The following is an 18,429-nucleotide window of genomic DNA, read 5'->3' as shown; positions in this document are numbered from 1 at the left end:
TGTCATATCTTCTCTCGAGCGTTAGCACACCTTTAAAGTGGTTCCTTGCAGTCTTCACTTTGGCATCACTCCCAGGACGCTGCCCGCCGAGGAACTCTTTTGAGTTTCGTGAAATTGAAAATCGTCCGGAATAACGTCCAGAATGTACGTTGAGTATATCAGATTTTCCATCCAAATGAACTCAGCCAGCCTCTGACGTGGAAGCACAATACCGCGAGATATCGTTCCACGCATACGAGTTTAGATTGCTCGCTGTAGTTTCCCTAGATACAGATTCGATCTACACTGAGTGTAACACCTCTTGGCATGAAATCCAGCGAAAGAACACCTTTACTATCCAAGAAAATTGTTGTCAAGAGTTTGAAATAATTCGTTTTTCTTTCTTTGTGTGACATAATGCCACTCACGTTTTCGTGCTTCGTCTATGGGCTCACGAGACACATCCGTCATGTCACCACTAGAAATCTGATCAATAACAGCATTTCCGACTGCCTGATACCGTGTAAAAAAATGTTAGTGCTGCAGCCATTCTCTGTGCTTTGTTTTGGTGTCTCATTTGCCGGGTAACCAACAGCGTACAGATTTTGCTACAGTCATCAGGACTTGACACACGGAATAAGACTTATGAACCTAAAAATAAATTAACTGTGAAATAAAAACTAAATAATAACGAAAGGGCAGCTTGTTCGAAGTGCACCTATATGAAATGATATCTACTTCTGGGCAAAATTCAGGTCGTGTCACATGCTTGTATCTTCCTTGGCATGCTGTTCATAGCCTGATCAAATCATTGCTTCTGAAGACCGCCCCACTCTTCGATGGCGGGCTTCCGTAGATTATCCAGTAGAGCAATCCAGCGGCAACGCATTCCAAGTTTCGACTGATCACAAACATGTTCAGCTGGGTTCGTGCTAGTCGGCCGCTGTGGCCGAGCTGTTCTAGACGCTTCAGTCTGGAACCGCGAGACCGCTACGGTCGCAGGTTCGAATCCTGCCTTGGACATGGATGTGTGTGATGTCCTTAGGTTACTTAGGTTTAAGTAGTTTCTAAATCTAGAGGACTGATGACCTCAGATGTTAGGTCCCATAGTGCTTGGAGGCATTTGAACCATTTTGTTTGTGCTACTCAGTTCGGTTGATAACTACATCCTGGAAGAAGGTGTTTACGAGTCGGGTACAGTGTGCTCGGGTACCGTGTGCTCGTGCATCACCATCTTGAAGAACTCATCACCGAAACGGTGATTTGCACGGCTGTAGAATAGGTCCGATGCCCTACACAGCCTTCAAACTACCTTCGAAAGGGAGTCGTCCGTCATCCGTACATGAAACCAGCCTTAAACAATACTGAGCATCTCTCCGCTGAACCCTCGGAATTGTATACCTAAGACGTAATGGTACATGGTGATCTTCCCTCCCATGCACAACGATCATAGGGCGTCAGAAAAATCCTGCACTCGTCTGTCAAAAGAAAACTCCGCCAATGAAGTATGTCCGAGTGTGCGTGTACTCCTGCTCCTTGCTCGCGCGCAATGGTGCTACGGGTTTATACCGTTTTTTCATGATGGACACCCAGAGATTATTAGAATTATATTAATACCTTTGGCTGCTAGCGGGCGTCGGTATATACATCGACGGGAACAGGTGAAAATGTGTGCCCCGACAGGAGATCGAACCCGGGCTCTCCTGCTTACATGGCAGACGCTCTATCCATCTGAGCCACCGAGGGCACAGAGGATAGCGCGACTGCAGGGACTATCCCGCGCACGCCTCCCGCGAGATCCACATTCTTGCCTTGTATGTCCACACACTACATTCGTAGTGTCCCACCGCAACACACTCATTACTCGTGGAAGACATTCTTACCAAGTCCCGTAAGAGTTCGGGGAATATGTATGTATCCGCACAGAAGAAGGAGGTCAGAGACGGTGTTGCCAGAACTATATACTTACATGGATATGGTGTCTGTTCTCTCGGACATGTCCGAAAGCACAGACACCATATCCATATAAGTATACAGTTCTCGCAATACGGGCCATTACCTTCTTCTTATGTGCGGATACACACATATTATCCGAACTATAACGGGACGTGGTAAGAATGTCTTCCACGAGTACTGAGTGTGTTGGGTAGGGACACTACGAATGTAGTGTGTGGACATACAAGGTGAGAATGTGGGTCTCACGGGAAGCATGCAAGGAATAAGACCCTGCAGTCGCAGTATCCTCTGTGCCATCGGTGGCTCAGATGGATAGCGCGTCTACCATGTACGCAGGAGATCCCGTGTTCGTGTCCCGGTCGGGGCCCACATATTCACCTGTCCCCGTTGATATACATCAACTCCTGTCAGCAGCTGAAGGTATTAATATATAGTTTTATTGTGGGAATGATCTTGTTTGTGAGTTCATCACAAGCAACAGCCTAATCCTTTACAGGATGACGATGAATAGTTTAAATAATAAGTTAACGTAAAAGTATTGCTGTGAATCGGTAGAGCTACGTAACTACACTGACGGAAAAAAATCTCAATACCAAAAAATAATTAAAGTAGAGTAATCAGATTTGGGAATACATTTTCCTAGGTAACGCGTGTAAGTGATTAACACTGTAAAAAAAAAAAAAAAAAAAAAATGGTTCAAATGGCTCTGAGCACTATGTGACTCAACAAACCGAGGTCATCAGTCCCCTAGAACTTGGAATTACTTAAACCTAATTAACCTAAGGACATCACACACATCCATACCCGAGGCAGGATTCGAACCTGCGACGGTAGCGGTCGCGCGGGTCCAGACTGAAGCGCCTAGAACCGCTCGGCTACACCGGCCGGCTAACACTGTAAGATGACAGGTTTATGTAAGGGCGAGATATGCCGTTGGAAATCTGAAATGCTCGTACAATAATAGCTGTTGTAACCATCAGAATGTGGAATGTAAGCAAGCAGACCTGCATGCAGTGTGTTGTACTAGTCCCGGATGCCAGTTTGTTGGGCACAGTTCCATGCCTGTTGTACTTGGTCGGTCGATATGGGACGGTTAATGCCGCTTGTCGCTGACGCTAGAATTGTCCGATGATGTACCATATGTGCCCGATCGGAGACAGATCTGGTGATCGAGCACACTGTAGAGCAGGTTGAGTTACAACAGCGCTATGTGGACGAGCGTTATGCTGTTGGAATGCTCACTATTAATAATGGTATCTTTCTCATCTTAAAAACGTCCTTGACTTACATAAACTCACCAGGTTCAGTCTCAATGGTAATCACCGCACATGACCGTTACAGCGTGTATTTAAACCAAACCTGATTTGCTTTCTAATAGAGGCGCTATTAGCGCTATTCTTTCGCGACTGGCGTGAAATTCTAACAGACATCACTTTTCAGATGTGTGAACACGCCTATCAGCATTCGTTTATGTCGCACAATTCCTTCTTAGATCTGCGTTTTTTTCCTTTCCGTGTACTTCAAAACGACTCCAAACATAGCATTTATATACAAGCAAGTACGTGTTAGTATAATCATTCCCCTTGATCACAGATGACACCTTAAAACAATTATATAAGGTATGTTTGATTAAAATTAAAACTCTGACTACACTTCCGGTTTGATTGAACTTGCGTAAATAGATGTTTACTGAGTATTTATGCAGATTAATTATTTGCTTTTGCCCAGATCCCTACGCCGGTAGTTTGCTGCTAAGCTGCTCCCCGCCAGCCCTCTTCCTACTCTGACATTCACCGAGGGATATAACAGGCTCGACTTGCTTGTTACCACTCTCTTGGGAACAATAAAAGTCAGAGTTTACAAACCCTTGCACACCTTGTCAAGAAGTTAAACAGGCACTGAAAAATGCAAATCTTGTGGGTAAGCCAGGTGTGTTCTTTTGTGCCAAAAAGACAGTTCGAAAGTCATTTTGGAACCAGGCACGAGGCGGAGGAAACGTGCAACACGACGCCACGTGCGAATGTGGGCACCCTGATGTGTCTGTATCGGTCGGGAAAACACAGTAAGAAGAAAGGCACAGCCTGGAGAAATGACTCCAACTACTCAACACGGGAGAAGACGTAATGGACATATGTAGGGTAAAACCAGCAGTTTTTACTACTTATTTATGAACATTACACTTCTTGCTTTGTAATAGATTTAAATGCTTTCATCTGCAACGGCAGTATTATTGTTATAAGTATATGTGTATCACAGTGCGCTGACAACATTCACAACTGGCAATTGATCATATATACACGCTAACCCCACTGAACCATGGACCTTGCCGTTGGTGGGGAAGCTTGTGTGCCTCAGCGATACAGATGGCCGTACCGTAGGTGCAGCCACAACCGAGGGGTATCTGTTGAGAGGCCAGACAAACGTGTGGTTCCTAAAGAGGGGCAGCAGCCTTTTCAGTAGTTGCAGGGGCAACAGTCTGGATGACTGACTGATCTGGCCTTGTAACACAAACCAAAACAGCCTTGCTGTGCTAGAACTGCGAACGGCTGAAACCAAGGGGAAACTACAGCCGTAATTTTTCCCGAGGTCATGAAGCTTTAAAGTATGGTTAAATGATGATGGCGTCCTCTTGGGTAAAATATTCCGGAGGTAAAATAGTCCCCCTTTCGGAACTCCGGGTGGGGATTACTCAAGAGGACGTAGTTATCAGGAGAAAGAAAAACTGGCGTTCTACGGATCGGAACGTGGAATGTCAGATCCCTTAATCGGGCAGGTAGGTTAGAAAATTTAAAAAGGGAAATGGATAGTTTAAAGTTTGATTTAGCGGGAATTAGTGAATTTCAGTGGCAGGAGGAACAAGACTTTTGGTCAGGTGAATACAGGGTTATAAATACAAAATCAAATAGGGGTAATGAAGGAGTAGGTTTAATAATGAATTAAAAAATAGGAGTGCGGGTAAGCTTCTACAAACAGCATAGTGAAAGCACTATTATGGCCAAGATAGACACGAAACCCACGCCTACTACAGTAGTGTAAGTTTATATGCCAACTAGCTCTGCAGATGATTAAGAAATTGATGGCATGTATGATGAGATAAAAGAAATTATTCAGGTAGTGAAGGGAGACGAAAATTTAATAGTCATGAGTGACTGGAATTTGAGAGTAGGAAAAGGGAGATAAGGAAACATTGTAGGTGAATATCGATGGGGGGTAAGAAATGAAAGAGGAAGCAGTCTGGTAGAATTTTGTTCAGAGCATAATTTAATCATAGCTAGCACTTCAAATTGTAAGACATTTCCAGGGGCAGATGTGGACTCTGACCACAATCTATTGGTTATGAACTGTAGATTAAAACTAAAGAAACTGCAAAAAGGTGGGAATTTAAGGAGATGGGACCTGGATAAACTGACTAAACCAGAGGTTGTACAGAGTTTTGGGGACAGCATGAGGGAACAGTTGACAGGAATGGGGGAAAGAAATACAGTAGAAGAAGAATGGGTAGCTCTGAGGGATGAAGTAGTGAAGGCAGCAGTCGATCAAGTAGGTAAAAAGACGAGGGCTAGTAGAAGTCCTTGGGTAACAGAAGAAATACTGAATTTAATTGATGAAAGGGGAAAATATAAAAATGCAGTAAATGAAGCAGGCAAAAAGGAATACAAACGTCTAAAAATGAGATCGACAGGAAGTGCAAAATGCCTAAGCAGGGATGGCTAGAGGACAAATGTAAGGATGTAGAGGCTTATCTCATGAGGGGTAAGATAGATACTGCCTACAGGAAAATTAAAAAGACCTTTGGAGAAAAGAGAGCCACTTGTATGAATATCAAGAGCTCAGATGGAAACCCGATTCTAAGCAAAGAGGGAAAAGCAGAAAGGTGGAAGGAGTATATGGAGGGTCTATACAAGGGCGATGTATTTGAGGACAATATTATGGAAATGGAAGAGAATGTAGATGAAGATGAAATGGGAGATACGATACTGCGTGAAGAGTTTGACAGAGCACCGAAAGACCTGAGTCGAAACAAGGCTCCGGGAATTGACAACATCCCATTAGAACTACTGACGGCCTTGGGAGAGCCAGTCCTAAAAAAACTCTACCATCTGGTGAGCAAGATGTATGAGACAGGCGAAATACCCTCAGACTTCAAGGAGAATATAATAATTCCAATCCCAAAGAAAGCAGGTGTTGACAGATGTGAAAATTGCCGAACTATCAGTTTAATAAGTCACAGCTGCAAAATATTAACGCGAACTCTTTGCAGATGAATGGAAAAACTGGTAGAAGCTGACCTCGGGGAAGATTACTTTGGATTCCGCAGAAATGTTGCAATACATGAGTCAATACTGACCTTACGACTTATCTTAGAAGAAAGATTAAGGAAAGGCAAACCTACGTTTCTAGCATTTCTAGATTTAGAGAAAGCTTTTGACAATGTTGACTGGAATACTCGCTTTCAAATTCTAAAGGTGGCAGGGGTAAAATACAGGGAGCGAAAGGCTATTTACAATTTGTAACCAGATGGCAGTTATAAGAGTCGAGGGACACGAAGAAATAAAAACTTTGAGGTTCTCCGATGACGTTGTAATTCTGTCAGAGCAAAGGACTTGGAGGAGCAGTTGAACAGAATGGACAGTGTCTTGAAAGAAGGATATTAGATGAACATCAACAAAAGCAAAACGAGGACAATGGAATGTAGTTGGATTAAGTCTGGTGATGCTGAGGGAATTAGATTAGGAAATGAGACACTTAAAGTAGTAAAGGAGTTTTGCTATTTGTGGAGCAAAATAACTGATGATGGTCGAAGTAGAGAGGATATAAAATGTAGACTGGCAATGGCAAGGAAAGCGTTTCTGAAGAAGAGAAATTTGGTAACATCGAGTATAGATTTAAATGTCAGGAAGTCGTTACTGAAAGTATTTGTTTGTAGCTATGTATGGAAGTGAAACATGGACGATAAATAGTTTAAACAAGAAGAGAATAGAAGCTTTCGAAATGTGATGCTACAGAAGAATGCTGGAAATTAGATGGGTGGATCACATAACTAATGAGTAGGTACTGAATAGAATTGGAGAGAAGAGGAGTTTGTGGCACAACCTCACAAGAAGAAGGGACCGGTTGGTAAGACATGTTCGGAGGCATCAAGGGAGCACAAATTTAGTGTTGGAGGGCAGCGTGGAGGGTAAAAATCATAGAGGGAGACCAACAGATGAATACACTAAGCAGATTCAGAAGGATATATGTTTGCAGTAAGTACTGGGAGATGAAGAAGCTTGCACAGGATAGAGTAGCATGGAGAGCTGCATCAAACCAGTCTCAGGACTGAAGACCACAACAACAACACGCTAAGACAAAAGACTCGACGCACCACGAAGGAATCAATAGATGTGATGCAGACAAACAAATGACTACGTTTCAGCCGGCCGCTGTCGTCGAGCGGTTCTAGGCGCTTCAGTCTGGAACCAGGCGGCTGCTACGGTCGCAGGTTCGAATCCTACCTCGGGCATGAATGTGTGTGATGTCCTTAGGTTAGACAGGTTTAAGTAGTTCTAAGTGTAGGGGATGACCTCAGATGTTAAGTCCCATAAATCGTAGAGCCATTTGAACCATTTGAGTACATTTCAAAGAGATTGGATGATGATTCGAGAGAAATTGCTGTATGTTCGCGAATCCAAAAGCCAATAAAAATAGAACAAAAAATATTTATCTGCATGACAGCACCTGTCCAGCTACTACAGGTGGTATATACACTCCTGGAAATTGTCCCAGGAAGGGGAAACTTTATTGACACATTCCTGGGGTCAGATACATCACATGATCACACTGACAGAACCACAGGCACATAGACACAGGCAACAGAGCATGCACAATGTCGGCACTAGTACAGTGTATATCCACCTTTCGAAGCAATGCAGGCTGCTATTCTCCCATGGAGACGATCGTAGAGATGCTGGATGTAGTCCTGTGGAACGGCTTGCCATGCCATTTCCACCTGGCGCCTCAGTTGGACCAGCGTTCGTGCTGGACGTGCAGACCGCGTGAGACGACGCTTCATCCAGTCCCAAACATGCTCAATGGGGGACAGATCCGGAGATCTTGCTGGCCAGGGTAGTTGACTTACACCTTCTAGAGCACGTTGGGTGGCACAGGATACAAGCGGACGTGCATTGTCCTGTTGGAACAGCAAGTTCCCTTGCCGGTCTAGGAATGGTAGAACGATGACGGTTTGGATGTACCGTGCACTGTTCAGTGTCCCCTCGACGATCACCAGAGGTGTACGTCCAGTGTAGGAGATCGCTCCCCACACCATGATGCCGGGTGTTGGCCCTGATTGCAGTCCCAATTGTGGCGCTCACCTGCACGGCGCCAAACACGCATACGACCATCATTGGCACCAAGGCAGAAGCGACTCCCATCGCTGAAGACGACACGTCTCCATTCGTCCCTCCATTCACGCCTGTCGCGACACCACTGGAGGCGGGCTGCACGATGTTGGGGCGTGAGCGGAAGACGGCCTAACGGTGTGCGGGACCGTAGCCCAGCTTCATGGAGACGGTTGCGAATGGTCCTCGCCGATACTCCAGGAGCAACAGTGTCCCTAATTTGCTGGGAAGTGGCGGTGCGGTCCCCTACGGCACTGCGTAGGATCCTACGGTCTTGGCGTGCATCCGTGCGTCGCTGCGGTCCGGTCCCAGGTCGACGGGCACGTGCACCTTCCGCCGACCACTGGCGACAACATCGATGTACTGTGGAGACCTCACGCCCCACGTGTTGAGCAATTCGGCGGTACGTCCACCCGGCCTCCCGCATGCCCACTATACGCCCTCGCTCAAAGTCCGTCAACTGCACATACGGTTCACGTCCACGCTGTCGCGGCATGCTACCAGTGTTAAAGACTGCGATGGAGCTCCGTATGCCACGGCAAACTGGCTGACTCTGACGGCGGCGGTGCACAAATGCTGCGCAGCTAGCGCCATTCGACTGCCAACACCGCGGTTCCTGGTGTGTCCGCTGTGCCGTGCGTGCGATCATTGCTTGTACAGCCCTCTCGCAGTGTCCGGAGCAAGTATGGTGGGTCTGACACACCGGTGTCAATGTGTTCTTTTTTCCATTTCCAGGAGTGTAGTAAATTCTGTGCTCCTGTGAAAAGTCTAAATTTCGCACTACGTGCTCGTCATTTGTTTACAAAGTTAAAACCATATATGTGTGAAAGATTTCGGATACGATGATGTGGTTCAAGATTTTATTAGAGCTTACAGCAAACCTCCCCGATGTTGAAAAGGAGATACGGGTGTTGGCGCTGATATAGTGGAAAGACAACTAAAAGTTTATGAATTTTCAGCGTGCTGGGGTGGCTGTGGGGCAGTAACTTCTGTTAACAGTACAACGAAAAACCAGTCCAAAGTTGCAAATTTTACTTTTTTTATTCACTGTATGGCTAGTTACGGGCCGAGACCCATTTTCAAATCATCGTAACAGTCAAAACTGGTGTTTCCGAAGATGTGAAAGCCATACAAAAACAGTTATAGCGGATACAGATAACATTTCAGCAAGATAGTGCCCGCCCGCACTCGGCAACGATTTTTTACTGCGTGTGTTTGTGCTTGTCTAGATCTACCTTGGCGAGCAACGCCGTGTGCGCTGTAACAGTTCGTTGCACATTTTTGGCATGGCTTTCACATTTTCGGAAATACCAGTTTTCACTACGTTACGATGATTTGAAAATGGGTCTCCGCCCGAAACTAGTCATCGAGTGAACAAAATAATAAGTTAAATTTGCGTCCTTGGACTGGTTTTTCGTTGTAGAGAAACAGAGGTTTGTTTTTAAACATATCAATTTAATATGAAAATATATACTTCGCTTTGTTTTACTACGTCCCTGACAACGCTTGCATATCGCAACAATAATCCCTATGTCTTCTGTTGCTTAATACGGGTGAATGCCCGCAGCGCCGATTTCCGGAGCAGTCTGAGCGAGCGAATTCGTAGGCGGCTGTCTGAACCGTGACAAATGTGTTTAGTCAATACGAGGGTGTGACTCAACTGCGTGCCTCATCGTTAGAGGTGCGATCGCCGTACAGGCTCTCGTCCAGAAGTTGGTTTTCTGGCACCAGCCAGCCACCTGTACTTTTGTGTGTGTATTCAACTAGAAGTCGATTGTTCATATGGGAGGTCATGTCATTTTCTGATATTTTGATCTGTTCAGTTTTTGTTCACTAGCAAACATGGAGAACACTATAGTAGGGCCATCTGATTCCAGAGAGACCTAATTTAGGATACATGCTTAGTGGTTGCACATGATGTAAAATGACGGTTAACTCAGAAGCTGTGTATACATTGACAAAAATCGTTAACTTAGGCCTAGGAGCCTCCTGGATTGTAAACTAAAACTACGCAAACTAAAACAGTAACAACGGGTCTATAGTGTTTAAGCATGAAAAATATGAACTGTGCATGGTTCCATTAACGGCCTCTACATCTCAGTTGAAATAAATACTACGAAATGCACTTCTGTCTTTGTCAATATATTTGCCACTCATCACTTTACGAAATGCTTAGTCGTCATATTCAACTTTTGTCTGTCATCGTCATCTCTGGTATAGGAATGGTGTATCTCTGAATATGACAGCAGAAGTCGTCTACAGTATTCGTACTACACGCGCAAACGATTCTGGGCAGAACCTCCTCATTTGTTACCTTATCCGACCACCTAATTTTCAACATTCTTCTGTAGCATGTCACCTCAAATGCTTCTATTCTCTTCTGTTCCGGTTTTCGCACAGCCCGTGTATCGTTGCCTTACAATGTTATGTTCCGAAATTCTCAGAAAAGTCTTCCACATGTAAGACCTACGTTTGATATCAGTGGACGTATGTCGGCCAGGAATGCCCTTTTTTCCAGCGCTAGTCTGCTTTTGATATCCTCCTTGCTTCGCCTGTTATTCCTTTTTGCTGCCTAGGTAGCAGAACTCCTTAATTTCATCCACTTCCTAATCACAATTCCTTCATTTCTGCTACTTCTCATTATTTCGTCTTTCTTCGATTTACTCTCAATCCTGTAGTCATAATGAAATGTCTCCTTAGAAAAATTATGAATGACTGAGCTGGTAAACTTCTAGGTTATTTGATGTTCAAACAGCTGAGCAAAACTCAACGTACTCAAACAGTTTTCTTTTTACTTATTCTGATCATCACTAAACTGACACACAATATTTTTTTTTGGCGCAACGCAATCTGACATTCAATAATCCCTACTAAAGAATGGCCCTTACTAACAATAACCGACACCTTTCATGAATTACCTACCTCACAAAAATCTTCGTTACACGAATTACTGCAATACAGCTAGCGCCAATACTGCGAGCTAAATAAAAGATTCTAACTACTGAAGGCACTAACTATTGATAGGCATAGTTAGCCAATGAAAGATTTTGATAGAGAACAAACCATGTCTTTACCTTAATAATGTTCAAAAGTCGTCATATATAATTCATGACATCCATATTTACAAATTTCCTTTTTCTGTCGGACACACGTCCAGATCGTGCTCGCATAGTAATGTCTCAAAACTCTGGCATCTCTCTCTCCACATTCACCACTGCTGGCGGCTCACCTCCAACAGCACAACGCTACGCACTGTTCACATCCGACTGCCCAACACTACAATAGCGAATATTCCAACAATGCCAACCAGCCACAGACTACATACAGCACAGTAAGTGATTTTCATACAGAGCGCTACGTGGAGTTACCTACATAAAAATCTAAACAGCCTACTTACAATTAGAATGCTCATTCCATTCAACTGGTCCTGTAGTTCGTCAAAGATAGCGATGTCATCAGCGAATCTTAACACTGATATCCTTTTGCCCCGAATTATAATCCCACTCTCGAATCTTTCTTTTATTTCCGTTGTGTTTCTTCGACTTATAGATAAAAAAAGAGAAACTAAGATCCGGAGATGCTGTTCCGCCGAAACTGACTGGAATGAAGCGATGTTGTGGAGCGAGCTAATTGAGGACTTCAGCACTATTCTTTATGTATAGTGTGGCTGAATATTGTTCACCAATCTAGATGAGAGGTGCACACGTAGCCAAAGTGGACCCTCTGACTGAAGGAGACAATGCAGAGAATCTTTGTGACACTCGGGGCCACCCCATGTGCCTGACTCGCCGTCGTTGTAAACATAGAGCCCCAATGAAATTAGCTGATTACAGTTAAACACAAGAGAATTCAGAAAAATACTAAACAACCCACAACTCTCAATACACCAAGACATAAAAAACAGACATTTCTTTTGGAAAGTCACGGAAGAAGAGCTTGGAAAGAACTATGAGCGCCGGCCGTTGTGGCCAAGCGGTTATAGGCGCTTCAGTCTGGAACCGCGTTGCTGCTACGGTCGCACGTTCGAATCCTACCTCGGGCATGGATGTGTGTAATGTCTTTAGGTTAGTAAGGTTTAAGTAGTTTTAAGTCTAGGGGACTAATGACCTCAGATGCTAAGTCCCATAGTGGTCAGAGCCATTTGAACCATGAGAGCTATGAGCTGGAAATGGACATAACAACCAAGACAAGAGTCTAACAAGAAGATCACAGGCTTCAGCCTGCCAAAGATATTGTGGACAATTTCGAACTGTATCAGGAAGAGTTTGGTAGATGTAGGCAACCGATGAATTAATGTGGCTTATCGTCCTGCCTTGAATGTGAGTGCGGTGCAATCCAATCAATGGACCATTTACTTGTGTGTGAAGTCCGTAGTTATGAGTGTAAACTGAAGGACATATACAGACCCTCTAACTAAGCCACAGAGTGGCTAAAGAATATTTGTAATATAATACAGAATTATAACAACATTTGTACAGAATATTGTAATTTAGAACAGACCTCCAAGAATACTGTAGTTAATACATTGCGTTAAGCGTTTAATGCGATGATTGCCTTTGTTAAGTACCGAACGAGTAAATAGTAAATACAATTGTGAGCGCTGTAACTAATGTAAGCGGGTTTCAATACATTCCTAGACCTGTCAAAGTTGGTTCTTAAAACTTTGTAAGTCAGATTTCACAGGATAGTTTACGCCTATATTCAAGCGCCGGGCAGTTCAGCTTTTCCAGATTCACTGTAAAGCTCTTATCATCGGTCGGACAAATTTGTGACTATTCGCGCGCCTTCTTTTTATACGTTCACTATCCCATATCAGTCCTATTTGGTGAGGGTCCCACACTCTTGGGCAATATTGTAGGATGAAATGCACGATTGATCCGTAAGCTACAATCGTAATCATCTACACGTAATGCCAACTCTGTCAAATGGTAAGACGAAGTGGTTAATCTCCCTTGCCATTTGCCCGGTCTCTGAGTTGTGTCTATGCCCAGTCAAATCGGCTCTGTGCTTTAATTGGTATTGTTGATCTGCGAATAATGATAATAATAAGAAGAAGAATAACAATAATAAAAAGGTAAATGTTTCCATGAATTTATCATTTTTTTTAATTTTATTACATTTTGAGGTCCAGTTTGGGACCAGTGCATAACAGTCCCTCATTCTGTTTATTTAATTACACCTTTCATCCAGGTCGATAAGAAGTGGAAAACGCAACAGCGATAAAATCTATTAATACAAATAGACAAAACTTCACTAATAATACTACTGTGAAATTTTACAATAACTTTAAAGAAAATGTCACAGAACACCAACTACCAGTCTATGCTTCAAAAGGAAAAATGACTTGCTAGAAATAAAGCTGAAAAATAAGTGCCAAATCCTTGCGGACTATTTCGAAAAACTTCTCAGCTGCGAATCTCCTACGGAAAAATTAAATCACAAAAACCACAGAGATCCAGAAGAACTGTTGCAGAACTCTAGAAACTACATAACGAAAAACTTCTGAAGAAAATCCACACGACCATGGCCGAAATCTGGTAAACAGATTGAAATCTCTCTGCAAAGAAATGTCTAATTATCCACCCACTTCACAAGGAGGGGGGGGGGGGGGAGGGGAGGGGACAAAAAGACCCGAAAATTACAATATAATGTATATCCTGGCGTCACCTACAAATTTCTTTGGAAACCTATCTCACACAGATTCCAAAATCAAGCGGGTCCACAAACAACCAAGTATGAGTCAAGTTGTCGTGAGACACACTCCTCCACAGAACATATGTGGTGTCTTAAAACAATTCTTGGCATGAGAAACATCAAATATACAGTAGTCACCTTTGTGGCTTCAAGAAGGCATATGTATGACTCCACAGACATACATGTGCTCTTCAAGACACTAGAGAAATCTGGCGTGGACAGACACACAAGAGCAATCATCTGGGAAGTATTCTGACACAACCTCCAATTAGCAGTTCACCTCCATTCAGCAGTTCACGAGAGAAATGTCCGATCCTTTTGAGATCACAACCAGAGTGTGGTAGGGTGACGGCCTCTCACCATTATCTCAAAAAAGCATAAATGTTCACGGGGAATCACTTAGAACAAGAGGTCCACATCCTTCAACCTAAAATTAAGTTAACATAACACTGATATTATTTTAGAAGCACCATACACAGTAGGAACAATACAATTAGAAGGTCAAACATAAATGTAAGAAATGGAGAAACAGAATCAGATAACCCTTAGAAAAATTTTCGGAACCGATAAATAGAGGAGCTATTTGGTTGCGTAGACTGACATCAAAGTACAAAAATACAGACGAAAATTTGGTCACGTCAGGCAAAGAAGACTCAGATTTGACGGATTATTCACAAGATGCAAATACTAGAACACAAAAGTTGACAAAGGAAGCTGAGTTGACCTCAGACAAAGTTATTTTTGACAACAGATGAAATGAAACACGTGAAGAGTTCAGGAGTACCATCAAAAATCAGAAATTTGCAACCGCCAGAGAAAGCAAGAAGATGGGATGTAACAACCAACAGGAGTTTGGAACCACTAGAGAAAAGAATAAGACAGAATGTGAAGGTACAGAAACAACACATCGAACATATGAAGATAATTTGGGAAGAGATAAAGAACACAAAGAAATTCTTATAAAGAAATTCAAGCTCAAACGCTTTAACAGGCAATCACCGTAAATGATATAACAACAATAATAACTATTATTATTATACATAACAGTGCGCGTGTTTCTAACTATCAACATAGATTTTTAGGAAAAACACAAAGCTTTTCTGATTTAAGAAAAAAATGAAATATATATATTATTCTGGTATGTGGAATAATCGGGTCTACTGCCGGATGTTTGTGTCGCTCTGGCACAATATTTCGGCCACGTAACTCGTTGCCTTCTTCAGGTGCTACCTGAGACAGTCTCAGGTAGCACCTGAAGAAGGCAACGAGTTACGTGGCCGAAATATTGTGCCAGACGGACACAAACATCCGACAGTAGACCCGATTATTCCACATGTCAAGATCTCGCCGGGAAAGCCTGAAGAGTTACAAATATTATTCTGTTCAGAGCATGAACGAGTCAGCTTCTTATTTACACTCTTTTTCGTGGATACGTAGGTATGGCAAGTACTGAAACGTATTGGGCTTCAAACATCTGAAGAAGTGCAGTACCTGTTGATTAGAACACGTGCTGTGGAACGAAATTAATTTAATCGTGTTGTCTTGGGCTAGCGACCATAGAAAACAAATATGACAAATAGAGAAAAAATTCATATTTTCAGATTTTTTAAATTGATTATTCAGGAAGGATGTAAAAGGCCAAAGTTTATGTATCCAGTGGTATCTGAAATGCTTTGACAGTTTTGATTATGCTTATGTGCGCCATGAATACCCTAGCTACATTACCGGACACAAAGCTCTAGTTATCAGAGTAAGAAGAACGAACTGCTTACCCGCACATGTCTTCTGACGGGGTTCTTGATACCCTCAAGTAAACCTGTTTTGCTTATAAGCACCATCGGAACCGCAGGGAGCACGTACAGTATTTACATGATACGACGACACTGTGCTATTTTCCCGATTTAACTTATCTTTTTTCCTCTCGTTCTTCGCATTAGTAACCAAACTGTGACGTAAGTGCTGGAAGAGCCTGCATGGCGCGAAATGCCGCGCAGCTGATGGACATTTCGGTGCCTCCCGCGTCCAGACCCAGCGGTCTGTCCCCCTGGCAACTAGTATTAAATCGATAATGCGAGTATCAGATGTCCCGCCTCAGGGCGTTGACCGCGATTCTTTGCAATCTTCCAAACAATAAACAGTAACGTTGCGTCTTTGGTACACGAACGAGAGGTGACTTTCACAGATGGGGATGGTTATAGATTATTCATAAGTAGGGTTGTAAAACTACCGTAGACGATGGTAAGTAAGCGTTGACTGCGGTAGTTCTCCTAGCAGCTTTGGTTAATTAAGTTCGTACAAGCGTTACCTGTATGTCAGGTGCGTTGCAAAGCTATCGAGCCTTATCTCATTTCGATCGCTTTGCGCATGAGTTCAGTGTCTCACTAGACTTCCGTAGAAAGCGGAAGCGGTGAATCGTCTGGAGGATGAGTATGGATTAAACGGCCCCGTAACCTTCAGAACATTTTTGTTCTACGTAGTTATCCTCTTGCCTGTTACTTAAAAATAAACGGTATTTGTAGTACAATTGGAACTGTCGTAGTTTAATTCGGATTTTATTCGAAAATCATTGATTCGTAATGTGAAACATAATAATGTTGTTGTAATAATAAAAAAATACAAATGTATCTTATAGCGCTAGAAATCGCAATTTTCTCAAAAGAAAAGGTAAATGCAAAACAAATATATTCAAAGAACGCTTCAGTACTTTACTGAGACTATGTAAAACACTTTTCTGTTATTGCTAAACAACTTTCCCAGTTATCAGTTTAAAAAGGTATTTCTTGCATTCGATCATGATGAAGAACGATATATAGAGCGCAAAATAACAATAACCATACAGATATTTTTGTAATAAACATTTTTGGAAGGTGATTATTAATACCGTCAATTAATGTATAAAATGCATGTTTAACCATCAGTTGCTTTTTTAAAAATTTAAAACCCAAATATCGACCGGTTTCAGTCACAGACCATCTTCACGGATTAGGGTTAAAACAGTTGAAGCCAAAACATCACATCTGTCATTTCAGAGACGTGTTGTTGTTGTTGTCTTCAGTCCTGAGATTGGTTTGATGCAGCTCTCCATGCTACTCTATCCTGTGCAAGCTGCTTCATCTCCAAGTACCTACTGCAACCTACATCCTTCTGAATCTGCTTAGTGTAGTCATCTCTCGGTCTCCCTCTACGATTTTTACCCTCCACGCTCCCCTCCAATGCTAAATTTGTGATCCCTTGATGCCTCAAAACATGTCCTACCAACCGATCCCTTCTTCTAGTCAAGTTGTGCCACAACCTTCTCTTCTCCCCAATCCTATTCAATACCTCCTCATTAGTTACGTGATCTACCCATCTAATCTTCAGTATTCTTCTGTAGCACCACATTTCGAAAGCTTCTATTCTCTTCTTGTCCAAACTAGTTATCGTCCATGTTTCACTTCCATACATGGCTACACTCCAAACAAATACTTTCAGAAACGACTTCCTGATACATAAATCTATATTCGATGTTAACAAATTTCTCTTCTTCAGAAACGCTTTCCTTGCCATTGCCAGTCTACATTTTATATCCTCTCTGCTTCGACCATCATCAGTTATTTTACTTCCTAAATAGCAAAACTCCTTTACTACTTTAAGTGTCTCATTTCCTAATCTAATTCCCTCAGCATCACCCGATTTAATTTGACTACATTCCATTATCCTCGTTTTGCTTTTGTTAATGTTCATCTTATATCCTCCTTTCAAGACACTGTCCATTCCGTTCAACTGCTCTTCCAAGTCCTTTGCCGTCTCTGACAGAATTACAATGTCATCGGCGAATCTCAAAGTTTTTACTTCGTCTCCATGAATTTTAATACCTACTCCAAATTTTTCTTTTGTTTCCTTTACTGCTTGCTCAATATACAGATTGAATAACATCGGGGAGAGGCTACAACCCTGTCTCACTCCTTTCCCAACCACTGCTTCCCTTTCATGCCCCTCGACTCTTATGACTGCCATCTGGTTTCTGTACAAATTATAAATAGCCTTTCGCTCCCTGTATTTTACCCCTGCCACCTTTAGAATTTGAAAAAGAGTATTCCAGTCAACATTGTCAAAAGCTTTCTCTAAGTCTACAAATGCTAGAAACGTAGGTTTGCCTTTTCTTAATCTTTCTTCTAAGATAAGTCGTAAGGTCAGTATTGCCTCACGTGTTCCAACATTTCGACGGAATCCAAACTGATCCTCCCCGAGGTCTGCATCTACCAGTTTTTCTATTCGTCTGTAAAGAATTCGCGTTAGTATTTTGCAGCCGTGGCTTATTAAACTGATAGTTCGGTAATTTTCACATCTGTCAACACCTGCTTTCTTTGGGATTGGAATTATTATATTCTTCTTGAAGTCTGAGGGTATTTCGCCTGTCTCATACATCTTGCTCACCAGC

The 18,429-nt window shown here is 42.7% G+C and overlaps 1 protein-coding gene across 1 annotated transcript in view; it reads right to left on the bottom strand.

The window, feature by feature from the left end:
- Positions 1-15,847, bottom strand: part of LOC126337769 (serine/arginine repetitive matrix protein 1) — a 108,712-nt gene extending 92,865 nt beyond the window's left edge. Inside the window, exon 1 of the mRNA XM_050001500.1 lies at positions 15,782-15,847. Within this exon, the coding sequence (XP_049857457.1) occupies positions 15,782-15,847 (66 nt within the window). The remainder of the gene's footprint in view (positions 1-15,781) is intronic.
- Positions 15,848-18,429: the final 2,582 nt, after the last annotated feature.

This window comes from Schistocerca gregaria, chromosome 1 (genome assembly GCF_023897955.1).
Source record: "Schistocerca gregaria isolate iqSchGreg1 chromosome 1, iqSchGreg1.2, whole genome shotgun sequence".
Taxonomy (NCBI): Eukaryota; Metazoa; Arthropoda; class Insecta; order Orthoptera; family Acrididae; genus Schistocerca; species Schistocerca gregaria.
The sequence above is the reverse complement of the archived record's forward strand: the minus strand, read 5'-3'. Positions and strand labels throughout refer to the sequence as shown.